Below are 18270 nucleotides of genomic sequence, written 5' to 3'. Positions count from 1 at the left end.
AGGCAATAATACCATAATGGTTGAGTCCAGACTTCAGTATCAAAAGGATTGGATTTTGGGGCCAGCCCCAAGAAGTTAAGTTCACGTGCTCTGCTTTGGTGGCCTAGGGTTTCACCGGTTCAGATCCTGGGTGCGGACATGGCACCACTCATCGGGCCATGCTGAGGCGGCATCCCACATGCCACAACTAGAGTATATAACTATGTACTGGGGGGCCTTTGCAGAAAAAGAAGAGAAACAAATAAGATTGGCAACAGATGTTGGCTCAGGTGCCAATCTTTTTTTTTTAACAAAAGATTGGATTTTAAACCTAATGTGATTTTGAACAAGTGCCTAAGTTTATTTCCAAACCTGTAAAATGGGAGGTGGCTCTAACTATAAAAGGGCAACAATGAGGGAGCCTTATGATGGTGGAATTGTTCTTTATCTTGACTGTATCAGTGTCCATATCCTGCTTATAATATTTTACAACACTTTCCAATGTTATCACTGGGAGAAACGGAGTAAAGGGTACATAGGAGCTCTGTATTATTTCCTACAACATGTGAATCTACAATTATCTCCAAATAAAAAGTTTAACTAGTCATTTGAAAATCTTGACTTAAATTGTATATTAATTTCAAAACTATCCCAGGCAATTAGATATCTTCTCTAATTTTCTATGATGAGTGAAATAAAGTGAAATAGACTCCAGATTACTTTATTTTAAATTTAGCGATGACAGAACCAGAAGGTGGCGCTATTACCACATGAATACACCATGGTAAGGCACCATTCACTTTAAATGTCGTAAAAGTGGAATTATAGGACTTTATCAAATGTGTAAACGCTAACCTCAATTCAGCAATATTTTCAATACATGTCTTACGTGAGGTTTGAAAAAATACAACTTTCATAAATCATTGAAAAGTGACATATACAATCAATCAATTTTGGATCTATATAACATGGAAGATTACAAATGGAAAATACAAACCCATCTAACTAAGTGTATTCTTCATCATGTCCTACGTGGGTGTCCTACGTGGGCTGTCAAACCCTTCCAAAGACAAGAAAGATTCTTACAAATCTGGTATTAGCTGTTACATCATTGTACTTCTGATACAAATATTTCCTGCCTCACCAACTGTTCACAGGACTTTTGACAATGGTGTGAGCACCACTTAAAATTCCTGAACTGCAACTAGAAGTAAAAAGCAAGCTGAGAAAGGGATCTCTTTCGTTATGAAAGCAACAAAGTTTTTAGAACACTCTCATTTTGGGTTTTTAAAAATAAAAACATTAAAAATACTTTTCAGGGAAAGAAAATTAAGTTGCACCAATTAATAAAAATTACCAAGACAGATCTCCTTTACCCAATTCCTTCACCATCAGATACACAGCAGGCGTAGACTATTTGTTACTGGCAGCGGGTGTGCGCGCACTGGGCTCTAATGCTTGATGGCAAGCTTGGACGAGTGCATGTCAACAGCTCCTCTGGGGGTCAGGAGCCCTCTGCACTCAGCCTTCCTCATGTCATGTCCAGTCTAACAATAACCAAGCAGTGCAAAAGCAGCCGGGCAATTCAAACTACGCTCTGAAGCCAATATATTTAATTTGACTTTTGAGAATACGTTTTTTAATTAAACAAAATAAGCAAGCTCTTTTTTCCAGGAAGATTCATCTTTCCTTGTGCAATTTCATATCAAGTTAGGCCTTTCAAAGGTTACCAAATAATTAGTCTGTCCTTCAATATGCAAATTCAAGTCAATCAACCAAACAGACTTTGTACTAGTTCCATTTACTTGTTCACCCAAGAGCTGAACCAAACCAAATGAGAAATAAGTTAGAATTAATTTTGAGCAGTTTATTCTCAAGTCATTACAGTGTTCAACCAGTCCGACACATAAAGATAACAGACACAGAAGTAAACATTGGGAAGTGCACGTACATTCCCATTCTGAAAGAAGACGTTATATATACAGAAGAAAATGCAGCAAATATTAAGGTGTTCAAAGTAAATTTTTGACAATTCAGATGTGACATATTTACAAGAAAAGTATAAGTTTTAAAATAATTAAATAATTTTCATAGAATTATAAAAGTATTGAGATAAATATTAAGAGACCTGACAATCACAAGCACATTTTCCTATGCTATTGAATACAAGGGTAGTTCTATAAAAAGTCCCAAAATAGAGCTAGTATTTTGCCACTATGAAATATATCAAATTATCAATACCAAAATATGTTAAAACGAACATGCAATGCAGTAGCTGTACCAAAGAAACAGCATCAGGCTCCTGAATATCTCAAACCATCTACACAAGATTTCTTAGGTGTGTTCATGAAAAAGGAACTTTCGAAAGAGCCGTTATAGGATATATCAGCAGAAAAGTGGTAACTACTTAAAACCTTTTCATTCTATCATTTTCAAATATAGCTGCAAAAAAGAAAAAATCTAAATGATTTTTTAAAATATTAGCTTATGAGTAAAAAAGTTGAAGTGGTGCATTCTTTATGCATTTGGATTTTTAAACTGATGCTATCATAATCCTAGTAGAATAGATAGTAACCTCTGGACCCCACTCTGTAGTAGGAAATCTCTCTCCTCCAACAAAAAGTCAGCTTAGAAAATGAAAAGGAGGAACAGTGACAAGTATGAATTCAAAACAAACAGTACTGTAAAATAGCAAAACATCATCAAAATAGCAGCATGTGAAATTCAAGACTATTTTCTTAAAGCAAATGTTTAAGACTGAACCGTAAAAATGGTACTTGTCCTACCTGGTCTGTTATTCAACACCAGAAATAAAAGACTTTTTAGAGAGGTGTAAATATCTATGATATCCCTGTGACTACACATATACTCAAATTTGTGTTTTAAAACATATTGCACAGGCAGCAGAAAGACAGCAGTCTGGTATCTCTAACATAAAATACCTTATTTAACACATTAAACTATGCCACTGAAAATTAATTTTATCCCAACATTTAAAACCAATCATGTAGGACTTTTGAGCTCATAACATCCCTAAAGAAGATGAAGAAATATAGGCACCTGAATACAGGTTATTAGTGACAAAAAGTAAAGGCTACCATCGCATGACTAAGGGCAGCATGTCTTCACATATAAACGTGAGGTTTCTCACTGATCCAAATATAGAAGAAAGAATTACTTACAAAACTTTGATAAGAAAACCAGATCTCTCAGAAATTTCACACCAAATAATTTTCATGGAATAAAGCAATGACCGCCGCCAAATCCTGATTAAGCGTTTCAAACAAATGTCCAAGATATGGTTGTTTGAACTCTAATTTTCCCCTTTTCTCCACCCTGGTACACCTACAACCCTCACTAATGGTCCAATACTATCCTCCATTCAAACTCACCACTCACCTCGAGATCCAGAGCATCGAAAATGGTTATTTCAAAACAGTCCACATCGTAGTATAAATTTTACAGCACCACAGACATCATGAGTTTAGATATCTTAGTCTGGCAATATTTCATTCAATAATATTAACCAGTAAGAATGTGTAAATATTGAACATCTAATAGGAAGTCATAGTAGCATTTTAAAAACAACCAAAATAATAAGCATTTTTAATGTTTTCAGTTGTTAAACATTTAAACTGTCAAATTCACTAAAAATATCACACACATTTTTATCACTCGAATGAGAACACAAAGCTTCAGACAGTTGATACTGAGACACTTAGGTTTTCTTTCTTTTTTTTTTTTTTTAAAGAAATTACGTTTAGTTTGGCCACTCCCTAGATTCTTGGTTTACCAGCTTATAAAGAGTACATCTCAGAGGCAGTATAATATACACACTTAACCAGTCTACTCTTTCTCATCTTTGGCTAGAAGCCTCATGAAAGGAAACGCAGCAGTTGCTGCGGCGGGGCAGGCTCTGCGTGCTACCACCTTACACATCGCTCACGGGAAGGCTCGCATCATCCAAGTCCACGGGGTCACGATCTTTTTCCTGAGGGCCATTTGTACTTTGAGGTTTTAGCAGAGCTTGTTCAGTCACTTTGGAAGCTGGTTCTCCTGGAGAGACAGTCTGGACCTTGAAGTTCCCTGGCTTGACCTTGGCAAGAGATTCGTAAAATCCTCGCTTCTCCACGGTAAAGCTTGAGACCAAAGAGTTGCTGCGAGAGGCTGCGGAATGTGAGGCGGCGGCTGCGCTGGCGGGGCGGAAAGCGTATTTGGATTCTGAAGGACAGCTGGAATGCTCCTGCAAAGAGGGGTGGCGGTCAGACACAGTCAATCATTAACGGCAGGGTTAGTAACTCAGTGAGAGACTTTATTCTCTGAAAAACAAACAGAACAACACACGCACGCAGAGCAGAAGCACGAGCCATGCAGCATACATGTGCAAGTTCCTTCCCAAAGCAATGCATTTTTAGGAGTGAGCTTAAAGCAATGAAGCCAACAACCATTTCCACTAAGAAACCAGTTCTGTCACCAAAGCCAAATTTGGCAGCTCTGACACTTTAAAGACTCAGTCAGCCTAAGCCGGAATACAGTGTTCCAACGGCAACTGAACTGTGTTTAAAAGGGGGCCGACCAGCTTTATAGTTTATTTAAGATTATATTCTCAATCTATACTAGGAATTATCCCACATATTTCAGAAAGATAAAAAACGAAAATGCAGACTGTAAAAATGAAAGGCCATATTTCTTTACTAAGCAGAATTCAACATTTTTCAAACCTATTATTTCATCTGGCAGTCTGACAAACTTAGTTTTCGCTTCAACATTTTTCAAACCTATTATTTCATCTGGCAGTCTGACAAACTTAGTTTTTGCTTCCCTGAATTTCACTGCAAACAATAATAGCATAGTTTTTTCACTTTTTATTTAATTGCATTTATTTAGTTTTGAGTATGGCATACATATGGCTTAAGATTTTAAAAGAAACAAAGGGAACATATTTAATCATTTACTAAAACTGTGGCAAAATAATTATCAGTTTGACTATTAATTTCAGTTTGCTTCTAACTAAATCAAATCTAAAGATATCCTTAAATATGACCATTCCAAATGCATTGCCATATGGTTCCTAGCATATTGTGTTCATTTATGATACTAGTGACTTTGAAAACAAAGTGCTACAAATTACCAGAACACTACAGATTCTCATTAGATGGCTAAATCTCAGCTGAGATTTAAAATGCCATGCAAACTATAGTAATGTAGTGTATCCAATGCATATGCATGCAGGAGTTCGCACATATCATTAGAACAAAGGTGCATTTCAAGTGGTGTACTATTAAAATTTTTCAAAATATAAAAAATATAGAAATTGAAACTCTTGTGTCAATTCAATAAATTAATTTTTAGAAGATAACAATATGAATTTTTCAATTAGTAAAGTTCTATTTTTTTCATTACTTATCTTTAAAAAAAAAATTTATATCCAACTTGATGACTGTAGTGAAATAGTTTGTGTTAGTGTTGACAGAGTCAGTTACGATAACTGCAAAGGCAGTTTGGTTAACTCAACTTTCTATGACCAGTTGTAAGTAGTGAGTAAGTGCGGCCCTCTAGTAAGAGGGCACGTTTGCGTGAGAGCCCACATACGTGCTGCAGTCCCCAGTTCTTGATGTATACCTCTGTATACAAGGATTCGACAGCCTTCTAGCCTGCCGCATCTGGAACACAGTGCAAAGCTAAGATTAGAGTTAACCCATCCTGGGGAGAGGGAGGAAAAGAGGAAGTTCTGCTGATAGGTACAGCTAGACGGTCCATTTGCCCCACCACAAAGCACAAAACGCAAACGCCCTTCTCCAGCTCTCCCTCTGCCCAACAGACATTGTTTATGCAGAGTCTCAGACTTGACTGCTGAAAAGGTCACATGAAGCAAGGCAGTTACAAAATTAACCCCTATCAAAGGGACTTCTGAGAGATTCCAAAAAGGATACAGGGAGAACAACTTAAGAAATGAGAAAGATGGATTTGTTTTTACTGACTGTAGTTATTACTACCAGGAAACTATTAAAAGACAATATTACCATGAGGAAAATACCAAAAGTATAGAATATCCAGCATTTGCAATGACTCGAGACAAGACAGGCTGTCATGCTACATCTATCAGACTACACTCTGCAGACGGAAGTGCTACATTTCAAGACACTTAAAAGTCTTTCATTTCTCAGTAGAATTTGTATTTTCTGATCAGAGACCAGTGACTGAAGTATTTTAAAGCCAAATCTCATTCCTATGATGTACCTGAACATGATAAATTAAAAATTAAAAACATTTTTCTTACTATTTCCAAGTATGTTTAACTGTTTCAATTTTATTATCACACTATCACAAAGACAATTATGATAGAAGCTGCAGCCTTTTAAATTAACCTACTAGAAAATGAGAATGAAAATATGAAACGGAAACTATGGACTGAGAGCACTGAATCATATTTAAGGTTGCAGCTGCTCAATGGTCTTATGGTACTATTAAGCTAAAAAGACCTTAACTGAAATGAAGGAAGTAAAGAGAAAACTGAGACGTTCACAAACTGCAACACTGCGACTCAAGGTGCCTTAGGTGATCAGGCCACACACCAGACTAAGAATTGGTCAAGTCACACCAAATCTAGACCTCCTGACAAGGAAGGACTCCTAAAACAAAGCAAGGAAACGTTCATTCTTTAGTTGCCCTGCTTGTGCATTTAAGACGATACAATGCACAGAAAGTTATGTATACATAACACTACAAGGAAGCATTAAATTAGAAATGCATTATTTTTTTGCAAGTCCAATTGGTATGAAAGTCAACATGCAAATAAATCTCAATACAGAAAGAAACGAGGAGAATTAGGGGGAGAGGAAGGAAAATAAACTGACAGAACGGGGGGACACAAGGGAGCAGCTCCCCGGAGAAGAGGAAACATACCGAAGACGCTGATCGGCCGGGTCCCCGCTGGGCCACAATGGCGCCCGAGACGGCTTTAATCCAACTGTGCATCTCTTCAGGGCTATCAGCCTAAAGGGAAGGACTCAGTCAGTCCATTTTTCTTCAAAATCAGTTCCTTCTTCTATAAATCCAACGTATTTGTTTCGGTTATTATAGTGACAACAACAAAATCATTCTAAGGCAATGGTTTCCAAAAGATTTTAGAAATCACTTCTTTTTTTTGTTTTTTTAAAGATTGGCACCTGGGCTAACAACTGTTGCCAACCTTTTTTTTTTTTTTTTTCTGCTTTATCTACCCAACCCCCCTTCCTCCCCGGTACATAGTTGTATATCTTAGTTGCAGGTCCTTCCAGTTGTGGGATGTGGGATGCCACCTCAACGTGGCCCGACGAGCAGTGCCATGTCCCCGGCCCAGGATCCGAACCCTGGGCCGCCGCAGCGGAGCACACGAACTTAACCACTCGGCCACGGAGCTGGCCCCAGAAATCACTTCTTTAAACCAGGTTTTGCTGGGTAAGTTATTACACTGACTCATAAGTAGGGCACTTAATGTTTTAAGATCAAATACATCAAAAAACATTAATGTGAATACTCCTGGAGAGAAAACAAGGAGAGGAAGAAGTCAGAGAAAGATGTCATTTTGTTCTATCTACTGCTTTATTGTCTGGATCTGCTACAGGAATATTTATGTAATTGTGTGGTTAAAAAACCATTTTGGGGAATGGCCCAGTGGCATAGCGAGTAAGTGCACATGTTCTGTTTTGGCAGCCCGGGGTTCACTGGTTCGGATCCCGGGTGCAGACATGGCACCGCTTGGCAAGCCATGTTGTGGTAGGCGTCCCACATATAAACTACAGGAAGATGGGCACGGATGTTAACTCAGAGCCAGTCTTCCTCAGCAAAAAGAGGAGGATTGGCAGCATATGTTAGCTCAGGGCTAATCTTACACACACAAAAACCATTTTGACATCATTTTACATATTATTTTTCTAGAAATAATTTCCAGTAGTACCCTAAATCCTAAAAGAACTGTTGGCTGTCATATTCCAAAGTTATCATATTCCCTGACAGGACCTTCCCTTCCAAAGCGAATTAAAAACCTTACTATGACTTTAATCCAGTTTAAATAAGACCCAAAAAGGAGTATAAAGATACTGCCTTTTACTCCAAGATTCTAGAATCTAGAAGTTCAAAAGTGTTAAACCCCTTGATAATACTTTTGAACCAACGACACTAACGAGGACTTTTTAAAAGGAAAAACTCAAAGCAGGCAAAGGCAGGGTATACTTTCATTCACTGCAAAGAGGAGCACAAACCTAGAAATGGATTTGGCAAAATAAAAGGTTGAAAAAGGTTCGTGGGCTGACACTTATTTTTGACATAGAAATTTAACCTAAAGAAATAAAAAATTCAGGCAAATTTATGCACAAAAATGTTCACCACTACATTATTTATCACAGTAAATGTATGAAAACTATGTAAATGAATGATCAATGACAGAGTAGTGGAGAGAAAATTTAATAGTGGAACATTCATATAAGAATATGGTACAGTTCTAAAAGGTTTTCAGAGAATTTTTAATGGTGTGGAAAAAATGACCACAATATATTCAACAAATAGGGTATAACACTGTACTTCATATGACCCCATTTGTTGTTTAAAAACATGTATTAAAAAAGGCAGTAAAAAATAGGAATGGTTGCCTGAATGTGGGATTCTGTTTTATAAACCACCCTTTTCTTCCTATTTTTCTATTTTCCAAATTTTTTGCAATAAGCCTATGTAAGTTTTATAAGACAAAAACAAGTGTTCTTTTAAAAAAACTTCCAATCTAAATAATTCAACGTGGTAAAAAGTGTATTTTAAACTTAAATACAGGATGCCTATCTACCATTAGTGATGTTATAAGATCTACTATTGATTTTTATTATGAGTATTTGAGCCCCCTTTTTATAAAATTACCAAAAATGATATAATAGAAATTTCAAAACATGTGCAAAAATCATCTACACTGAAAGTTAGCATCTAAGTTAAAATAGCATTTCCCTTCCTCCAAATACTACTTAATTTTATTTGACTAATTCATAGGAAAGATTACCCCTACTTGCTGAATATATGACCTACCCATAATCTCACACATAACATTTTTTTAAGTTGTGAATTACAGTTGTCATATTTTTTGCTTATTCCCATAAGCAACAAGTTTATTTATGCTTATTTAACCTCTAAAATTATTAACTTCTTGTTAGGAGGACCTATAATCTCCAAAGAAGTATCTTACCTGCACATAGAAAGTTCGAGATGATGTTACAATTTCAAAGAGGTTGTCCCTCATCATTATGTCACTGTCGACAAAAAAAATTTCCAACTGTACTTAAATAGCAATTGTTTGATATTTTTTCTTTCATTTGAACCAAATATATGTCCAGTACCAAATACATGTCAATAAGAAAATAAATAGTGGAGGTAAAATACCAATTTAACAAAACCAAATTATCTTTTTCAATTTATTTTTGCATTAAATTTTACATATTTTATATAGTTATATATATTTTTAGAAAAGCTTCACAAAATAAGTTTAAAATTCAAAGTTTTCATCCATGAAGAAATCAGTTAGCTCAAAGAAACACGGGCACAGTTAACACATTTTCTTATAATGCCCTATTCTGCAGCAACCTCGAAATACTAAAATTAATAACACATCAATTTGTCAAATATCATAGAAGTTGTTCATATTGAATTTTTTCCTTTCCATTAATAAGCTTACAGATTGTTTCATAATTTTTAACTTTCAAATAAAACAAAAAAATCTCAGTACTTTAATCTGGGGATTTTGAAAGTTCTAGCATATCCCAACTATAAACAGTTAAAACTGAGTCTAAAAGTAACACAGGAAGTACCATCCATAAGCACATGAATCAAATAAGGCCCTCCTGTGGGTCACCAAGCTGCGCAGGCGCCGAGCGGAAGCCGGTACTTACCTCTGCTTACACTCCTGGACTTTATGAACCTCTTTAAGTGGTATTACGCGCAGAGGTTCCTTTTCCTGGCAAAAAAGCAAACAGATACATGGGGCAAATTGTTAAGATCCTTTTAAGGGTTACTTGTCTTATTTGGAGATCTATGTGAAAAGTATGCTTCTTTCTTAAAGCACATCTAAGATAAATGTACCTTCTTGAACCGTCCAACATCAGAATAGCTCAAAGACTGTATCTAACTTTATACACACTGTGGTTTGAGACAAGGAAACTTGCCTATAACCCATATTCACATCACTTCTTGCCTTAATGACAACATAGCTTATTAAAAGCTACTAACCGCCAGACTGTTCCCCACTGGACCCCTACATACCCTGTAAGTGGAGTACTTCTTCTCTTGGAATGTTATTTTGATATGGAAGGCAACCAGAGTACTTAATACCCAGCTTATTTGAGCTAAATTTAAGAATATCACTTTTATATGAATACATTATTTTAACAAACAAAACTGAGGGAACATTTACTAAGTGCCAAGGCATCTGCTAGGTTTTCAACGTGTTAGCTCACTTAAACCCTCCACAACCCTACAATAATGCACTATTGTTCACCTGAGGGAACAGGGATGATACATGTTAAGTACCTCACCTAAGGTTACAAAACTAGATATAAGACACAAATATAACTAGTTCCTAATAGCATAATATTCATACTATACATTGCATGACATACCATATGCCGTATTTTACTGAATATGACACAGTGAGATTAAGACATACCATTATTTTATGAAGAACTAAGAAAAAATTTAACTGTGGCTGAACACTTTTTTTAAAACCACCAACTTTTCATTAAAGTTCTACAAAACAGTTCATTTTAAAATGATTTCAGATAAAAGACTTACAAAAATAGGACAAAGAATTTCTGTACACACTGCACCCTGTTTTCCAAGATGTTAATATTTACATTTGCTAATCCAGTGTGTGTGTACAGAGAGGTGAATATGGTGTGGCTACATATATTTTTCCTGAAATGCTTGAAGGCAAGTTGTAGATATGATGCACTTTACTACTATATACTTCAGGGGATACTTTCTAAAACAAAGATGTTCTCTATCTAACCACAGTAGTTATGAAAACCAGGAATTCCACCATCATGCAACACTGCTCTCTGATCTGCAGACCAGATTCGGATTTCATTAACTGTCTCAGCAGTATCCTTTTCAGCAAAAGAAAAACTATGTATTTTTGGATCCACATTCAATCTGCAAGCATACTTCTATTTAGTGTCATGTCTTAGTCTCCTTCACTGTCTAACAGTTCTGCAGTCTTTCTTTCCCTCTCAAGACCTTTAGAGTTTTAAAGAGTCTAGACCAGATATTTTGTAGAACATCCCTTAATTGGGGTTTGTCTGATGTCAATCTCGCTTACATTGAGGTTATACAGTTTGGGCAGGAAACCACAGATGTGATAATTTCTTCTCAGCGCACCATTCTCAGGGGGCACATGACAGTGGTTTGTCCCATTACTAGTGCGTTAACCCTGATCTCCTGCTCAAGGTCATGTTTGCCAGTGAGTATGAAGTTACTCTTTTCCCTTTCGTCATTATTAAGCATCCTGTGGGAAGATACTTGGAACCTTTATAGTCCCCAGTTTCCCATCATAATTTGGCTCATGGGTTTTATCAAACATTGAAGATTTTTGCCTGAAATCATCATTACTACCACGGTTGCTAATCGGTGATTTTTCTAACCCCATCAATTTATCTACATATATTAGCTGACATTTTACTCTAAGGAAATGCTTTTCCTTCTCCATTTATTTATTCATGACCTGTTTTATGCTCTGGGTTATAATCCATTACTATCCTTATTTATTTTGGTGCTCAAATTGTCTGAGTTTTGGGCACTGCGAGCCCCCTTTGAGCTGGCTTATGCTTCCTTTTGACATGTCCTCCATTCTGCAAGCCACTTCCTTATTTTCTGTCACAACTAGATCTTTTGGGCTCAGCCTGTCCTTTCCCTGCCCTAGTCCTGAAATCGGCCACTTCTCCTGGGGGCCCTCCTTCCTTTTGTTAGAGAATGGCATTTATATTAAGTTGTCTTGGGGAGAGGCTTTGCCCATCTCTTCTCTTAGCAACAGCTTTCTCAGGATAGATGAGAAGTAATATTTCTGTGAAGTTTTAATTTGTTTCTCTAATTATGAGTGACACTGAATATCTTTTTAAATGTTTAAAGACCATTTTAATTTCTTTGTAAATAAATTGTCTATTCATGTCTTTTGCTTATTTTTCTACCAGATATTTTCCCTTAGGTTTCTCTCTCTTTAAACTTTGAACCAACCACAAACTTAGACAAAGGTTGAAAACACAGCACAAAGAACTTTTTTTCCTCAACCATTCCACAGTGAGCTGCTGACCTAGCCCTGACTACCCTGGATATTTTAGTATGTTATTTCCTACAAAAACATCCTTTTAAATTATCACAATACAACCACCAAAATGAGGAAAGTGTCCCCCAAATGTCTTTTATTGCAGGAAAAGAATTCAGTTCAGAATCACACACTGCATTTACTTGTTATATCTCTTTTCTTTCCTTGACTTCCATAATCTTGACTCTATTGAAGATTACAGGGCAGTTATTCTGTAGAATGTCCCTCATTTGGGTGTGTCTGATGTTTCCTTATTAGATTCAGGTTATGCATCCTTGGCAGGACCATCACAGAAGCGATATGCTGCTTTCTTCTCACACTATCCCAACAGGTGGTAAATGATTTTAACTCATCTCATCACCGATGAAGTTCACTTTAATCATCTGATCACCAGATGAAAGGGCTATCCGCCAGGCTGTAAAGTTACTTTTTCCCCCTTTGTACTTAATATGTTTTGTAGATAGGCACTTCGAAACTATGCAATCTCTCATTCCTCGTTCCTATGTACTTCCCTTCACTCACTCAGTCATTCATATCTGTACAAGCTCACGGATTCCTGTTTTATTCAACAGGCAATAATCTGCTACCATCATTACTTATTTTGATACTCAAATTTCCCCAAACTTGGTAAGGGGGAATGTTTTCAAGTTGGATTCTGGGTCCTTCTGATATGTCCCTATCATTCTGTGAGCACTTCCTTGCTTTCTGAAACACGACATTCCAAGCTTGTTTTATATTTTTCTTCCTGTCTCAGCTTTGGAACTGTGCCATCTCTCCATGAAGTCTAGGTTTCTTTCAATGGAAAACGGTAGTTTTCTCAGTGCACAGAGCTAGCGAGTATCTTAGATGCATATAGATCTGTGTAAACACATGAATACATTTACATCCATATTTATTTCTACATCTATCTGTATACGTTAAAAGTTCACATCAATACATACAATTCCAATCTAATACAAAAACTTTCTCCTTTTCTATATTTCTATTACTCCAACTTCTTTGACAGTGAGAAACTTGCCTTCTATTCTCCTTATTTCCTTATTTTATCAGTAAGTATATATGTATTCATTCTCCCATCTCTGCACTGCCCTCTCCCAACACGGATGCCCTCCCTCCTGTCCCTACTCCATGTTGGCCTAACCCAAGAGGACGGCCTCCTCGCCCTGCTTAGGCTCTGACTGTCCACACTAGCCCACTCTAGCTCCTTCCACCCTTGCCCCGCCACCATGGACGCCTACACTGCTTTGCCTCACCTGAAAAATTGAGGTCTGAGTTGTTTGTGACTGATGGGAGGAAAAGAGGGTAAAGAGGATGAGGAAGGATCCCCTCATTTTTTAAGATTCTTTATATATTAGGGGTATTAATGTTTTATCTCTGACATATATTACAAATATTTTCTCCAGTTTTTCAGCTGTGCACTTAAATCTTTAAAATTACTGAAAAAATTTTTAAATCCTTATCTTTTAGAGACACATACTAACATAATTATAGATGAAATGTGTCGAGGATTTGCTTCAAAATACGAAGGAGGAAGTGGGTGTTGGTACATAAGAAACCAAACTAGCCATGTGTTAATAATTCTGAAATCCGGATGATGGGTATATAGGGGTTCAGAATACTATTCTATCTACTTACTTTATGTTTAAACTTTTCCATGATCAAAAGGTTTTATAAAGAAAGCCTTTTATACTTCAAACATCAATTTTCACCATCTATCATTCTTGAGTATATATAAAAATATACAAGCAAAATAAATTGGTTAAGGTTTCTTAAAACTTCACAGCCAGATTCCAGCTCTTCTGAATCACTTTTTGACTGGGAGCCATCACTGTCAGTTTTTCACTCCATATCATTTTCTGTGCCAAAAAGAGCACTGGTGATGAAGCATTTCTTAAGAATGTTCTACTGTGTCCCTGAGATTTTCTTCCAAGCTGTCAGCACCCTGTTCTATAGGTTTTGATGTTGCTGTCTTCTGGATCTTACCCAAAGATGCTGTGCACGCAAGCAACAACCACAGCACAGCTGCTACTGAACTGCCTTCACTGCAGCAGCTCCACGCCACTCCAAGATTGCAGAAATGGTAACATGTAGGGGGGAATAAGCAACTTGGTAACTGATAAAGGTCAATAATTATAAATATATTTAAAGTTTTCAGATTTACTGTTTTCTAAATACTTAACACATTCCTAAATACACATAGTATAATTTCCTTACCTACTATGAAAGTTTAGTTTCTTTCATCTCAGATTTTATAGCATAATGTCCACAAGTAGGTTTTCAAAATTTAGTAACATAACAGTTCTTGTCTAATTATAATGACTGTAGGTGACAGGGAGACATGTCAGTTTCTCTGGGAAAACTGAGCTCCTGAAGGCCGGAACATCGCTGACTGCTCTCCTTATTCCCAGCTCCCAGAAGAGCACGCCAGGGCCACGGAGGGCTCAGCTCAACGAATGTCTGTTGCATGAACGACTCTTCCCAAGAGTACTGGCATTAATTAAAAGCAATGAATCAACCTACCAACCAAGCAGAAGTATAACCGTCTGAGACACAAAGGCTGGTACTTTTTAAAACAAGTAACTACTACTTCCAATTGAGGTCCTTAGAATGTGAACTCTGAGAAAGGCCACCATGCTAAAATGGCTATCCTTAGCCATTCTGTTATGCCATTTTTCATTCATTCAAAAACACTTATTATCTACCAAGTCCCAGGTGCTAGGTTCATAAAAGGGTACAGAAGAGAATCTCTGCTCTCAAGAAGCTTGTGAAGTTAACTGGAATGACAAGCAGGCACACAATTCAATTACAAAACACAGTGGACAGTATTATGACAGAAGTGGGCATCGGGCACCATGGTGTGGAAAGAGAAGGCACTTAATTCAGAGTCCAAAAGCTCCGCAGAAGAACAGACACCTGAGATGAATCTTAAACTATCCCCTTTCTATTCTCTAGTACTCTGCTGTAGTAACCACTAGCTATGTGTAACTATTTAAATTTAAATTAACAAATATTAAATACAATCAGTTTTAATTTTAAAATTAAATAAAGTCAGGCTCTTCAGTCACACTAGCCATATTTCCAGCACTCAACAACCACAAGTAGCCAGTAGACTCGGCCACTGCAGACACAGAACATTTCCATCAATGTAGGAAGTTGTACTGGACAGTGCTGCTCTGGTGCCTTCATTCAAATAAAGTATATAGGCCCCCCTTAAAAGTCCCAGAAAACAAGCAGAGGCAGAACAGACGTGTAAAGTATAGAATTGCATCCAATTTATCCAACAATCTATTGCGGAAGCGGGTCACATGATGAGAACATTTTAAATAAGGATGTTACTCAAGTCAAAGAGGGAATTTCAACCTTTGATTCTACGTTCAGAAAGGACAAAAATGTCTCATGTGAAGAAACTGAAAAGTCAATCTGAAATAGGAAAAGAAAATGTCAAGAGAGGGTAGGGAAGAGAAAGCAGAAATACAGAGTTAAATGTTGACTTTCAGAGACTTAACTCCTTCCACCACCTCCTCCAGTGCTCTTTAAAGGAAATTTGTAGACCGAGGGGTTCTGATATTCTTAATTCTTTCAAGGAGGAATGCCTTTGAAGATATGATCTTTTCATTTAAGATTTATTTAACAAAAACACCACTAACTAAAAGCATCACAAGAAAATAAACTGAACCATACATACTGCTCAAAACCAGATTTAATTATTTTAAAAATACAAAACAGGACAAGAAGTTATATACATATAATCACCACAGCGTAACACTTCTCAAACATTTTAAAGCAACATTTAGGAGACAGCAACATACCAGTTCAGATTTGAAGTAGCCTATTGTGTTTTCATCCAACTGAAAATATCTTCTCTTCCAGTTTTTCATCTACCAGAGATGAACACAGACGTAAGACTTCTGTTTCTAAGAATGCCAACTGTTAATAACCACTTAATTATTCCGATATGAACCCACAGTCAGCGATGTCAAGCACTGGAAAACCTCACCACCCTCCCTTAGTGAGGAGACACACGAAACTTCACCTCTTTTGCTATGCAAGCCTCGAACTCCTAATTCAACTTTGGTGGCCAGATTTTGGCTTTTATTATATGATTTTTAAATACAGTTTCATATTTTTACTTTTCTAAATGTTTAAAAAAAAAAAAAAAAAAGCACTTCCCCATCCTCCCCCCCACAAAGTGAATGCTATCAGGAGTCCGAGAACAAGCACAGGAAATGTCACTAAACCACATCGAGTTCCTGCGTGAATCCTTCTGCAGGTACTTTATACTTAGGAGTAAGGCAACAAACATTTAATAAAGTGAACCTACTTTGTACAAATTATTTTTTGTCAACGAAATAGACTTTTTGTGGAAATTTCAGTATCTCTAAGGGTTGGTATTTTGGTCTTAAAGAGTAAAACAAAAAGAAAGGAAATTCTCCTTAAAAGCCCTAACCAACACAGCACGGTGTCAGGGCCTGAGAATTCCGACTTGACCTGTAGGCGCGCTGGAGGGAGACACCCACAGGCCTCCCCTCTGCTCCCCTCAGCCTAAGGAAGGTCAGGCAACTGGGGCTGAAAGAACCTTCCCTCAACCCACCTAAGCTAACTGGAGTTGCCAGAAAGTGACGTGAAGTCAAACAGAACTACCAGGAGAGCTCCAAGTTCTTCTTCACTCACAGCAATTCTTTTATTTTCAGATTTTAAAGTTTATCTTCTTATGAAATTCAAAGATTTAGTTCACATAGAAAGAATGGCAAGTTTTAGAAAGGTACTTTGGAACCTCAGAAATAGTGGTAAATTTCCTTGCTCTTCCCAGAGCCCCCAGCCTAGATCTGGCTGAGGGGACCTGGGCTAACCCATAATGTTGGCTAAACCCAGGTGTTGCGCTAACTACTCTCTTCATTTGCACCTTTCAAAACAACATCTGGATGGTGGGTTTTATAATACGATTTTCCTTAAAAAGAAACTGAAAGCCTGAGAGGTTAAGTAGTATCCCAAGGTCACAGAGCTTTCTACTGAGGCCGGCCCAACACCAAACCAAGCAAGCGATCCTTCCACACCCCACACTGCTGCCCTTCTTTCCTGCCGTCTCCCTACTAGAACTCTTTCTCTGACCCACTCCCAAGGGGGGAGAAAGCAAAAGAAAAACTTTGAGTTGTGAGGAAAGCTCATTTAAAACTAAAGGTCAGGGGCCAGCCCGGTGGCGCAGCGGTTAAGTGCGCATGTTCTGCTTCTTGGCGGCCCGGGGTTCACCGGTTCGGATCCCGGGGCAGACATGGCACCGCTTGGCACGCCATATTATGACAGGCGTCCCGCATATAAAGTGGAGGAAGATGGGCATGGACGTTAGCTTGGGGCCAGTCTTCCTCGGCAAAAAGGATTGGCAGTTAGCTCAGGTCTAATCTTCCTCAAAAAAAACCCAAAAAGAAAAACAAAAAAAACTAAAGGTCAGTGGTAATAAGCATTAACTTGCCCAGCCGCCCACAGACCAAGAAAATAATAGCACTGAGTTATGAACACAGAATAACCCCTATGCCGCCATCTGCCTCCTCCTCAGCGTGCTGGTCTCTCACTTTGGGTCTTTCGCAAAACAAAGCAAACAATTTCTATGCTGAGATTTTGCTAACTCACACTAATTTTTCATTATCTCACATTATTTTGTTAAGCTACTCACCACTGCTCCTTGTTTCACACAATATCCAGCTTTGATAATTGCACTGTCTGAAGGTGGTTTAGGAGAAAAGTAAGGAAGATGGCTTTGGGACCGTTTCAAATTATTTCTGTCAATACTTTCACCACATTCGTTTACCTCTTCTTTCTAAAATGAAGCAAAATAAAGAAATTCTTTTCTTGCTGGTTTAGCTTCAAAGCATACCTGCATTTCACGTTGTTATCCTAGTAGAAAATCTTAAAATCGAATCTTAGTTCAGTTAGGAACAAGGACTCTGAAGTGAAGAGTTTTCTAA

General features: G+C 37.4%; 1 protein-coding gene across 8 annotated transcripts in view; it reads right to left on the bottom strand.

Moving 5' to 3' along the window:
- Nucleotides 1-1831: 1831 nt before the first annotated feature.
- The window catches only part of PLEKHA1 (pleckstrin homology domain containing A1), a 52501-nt gene continuing 36062 nt past the window's right edge, over nucleotides 1832-18270 (bottom strand). For 5 of the 8 annotated variants that reach the window (XM_046652913.1, XM_046652912.1, XM_046652914.1 and 2 more), the window contains exons 7-12: nucleotides 17979-18122; nucleotides 16120-16188; nucleotides 9888-9952; nucleotides 9188-9251; nucleotides 6886-6975; nucleotides 1832-4222 (exon numbers count right to left, since the gene is read on the bottom strand). In XM_046652913.1, coding sequence (XP_046508869.1) covers nucleotides 3911-4222; nucleotides 6886-6975; nucleotides 9188-9251; nucleotides 9888-9952; nucleotides 16120-16188; nucleotides 17979-18122 — 744 coding nt within the window. In that variant the 3' untranslated portion in view covers nucleotides 1832-3910. Of the gene's footprint in view, nucleotides 4223-5601; nucleotides 5643-6885; nucleotides 6976-9187; nucleotides 9252-9887; nucleotides 9953-16119; nucleotides 16189-17978; nucleotides 18123-18270 lie in introns of all 8 variants that reach the window. The other 3 variants (XM_046652916.1, XM_046652917.1, XM_046652918.1) reach the window with 3 other exon arrangements.

The sequence above is a fragment of the Equus quagga genome, chromosome 2 (genome assembly GCF_021613505.1).
Source record: "Equus quagga isolate Etosha38 chromosome 2, UCLA_HA_Equagga_1.0, whole genome shotgun sequence".
NCBI classification, from domain to species: Eukaryota; Metazoa; Chordata; class Mammalia; order Perissodactyla; family Equidae; genus Equus; species Equus quagga.
The sequence above is the reverse complement of the archived record's forward strand: the minus strand, read 5'-3'. Positions and strand labels throughout refer to the sequence as shown.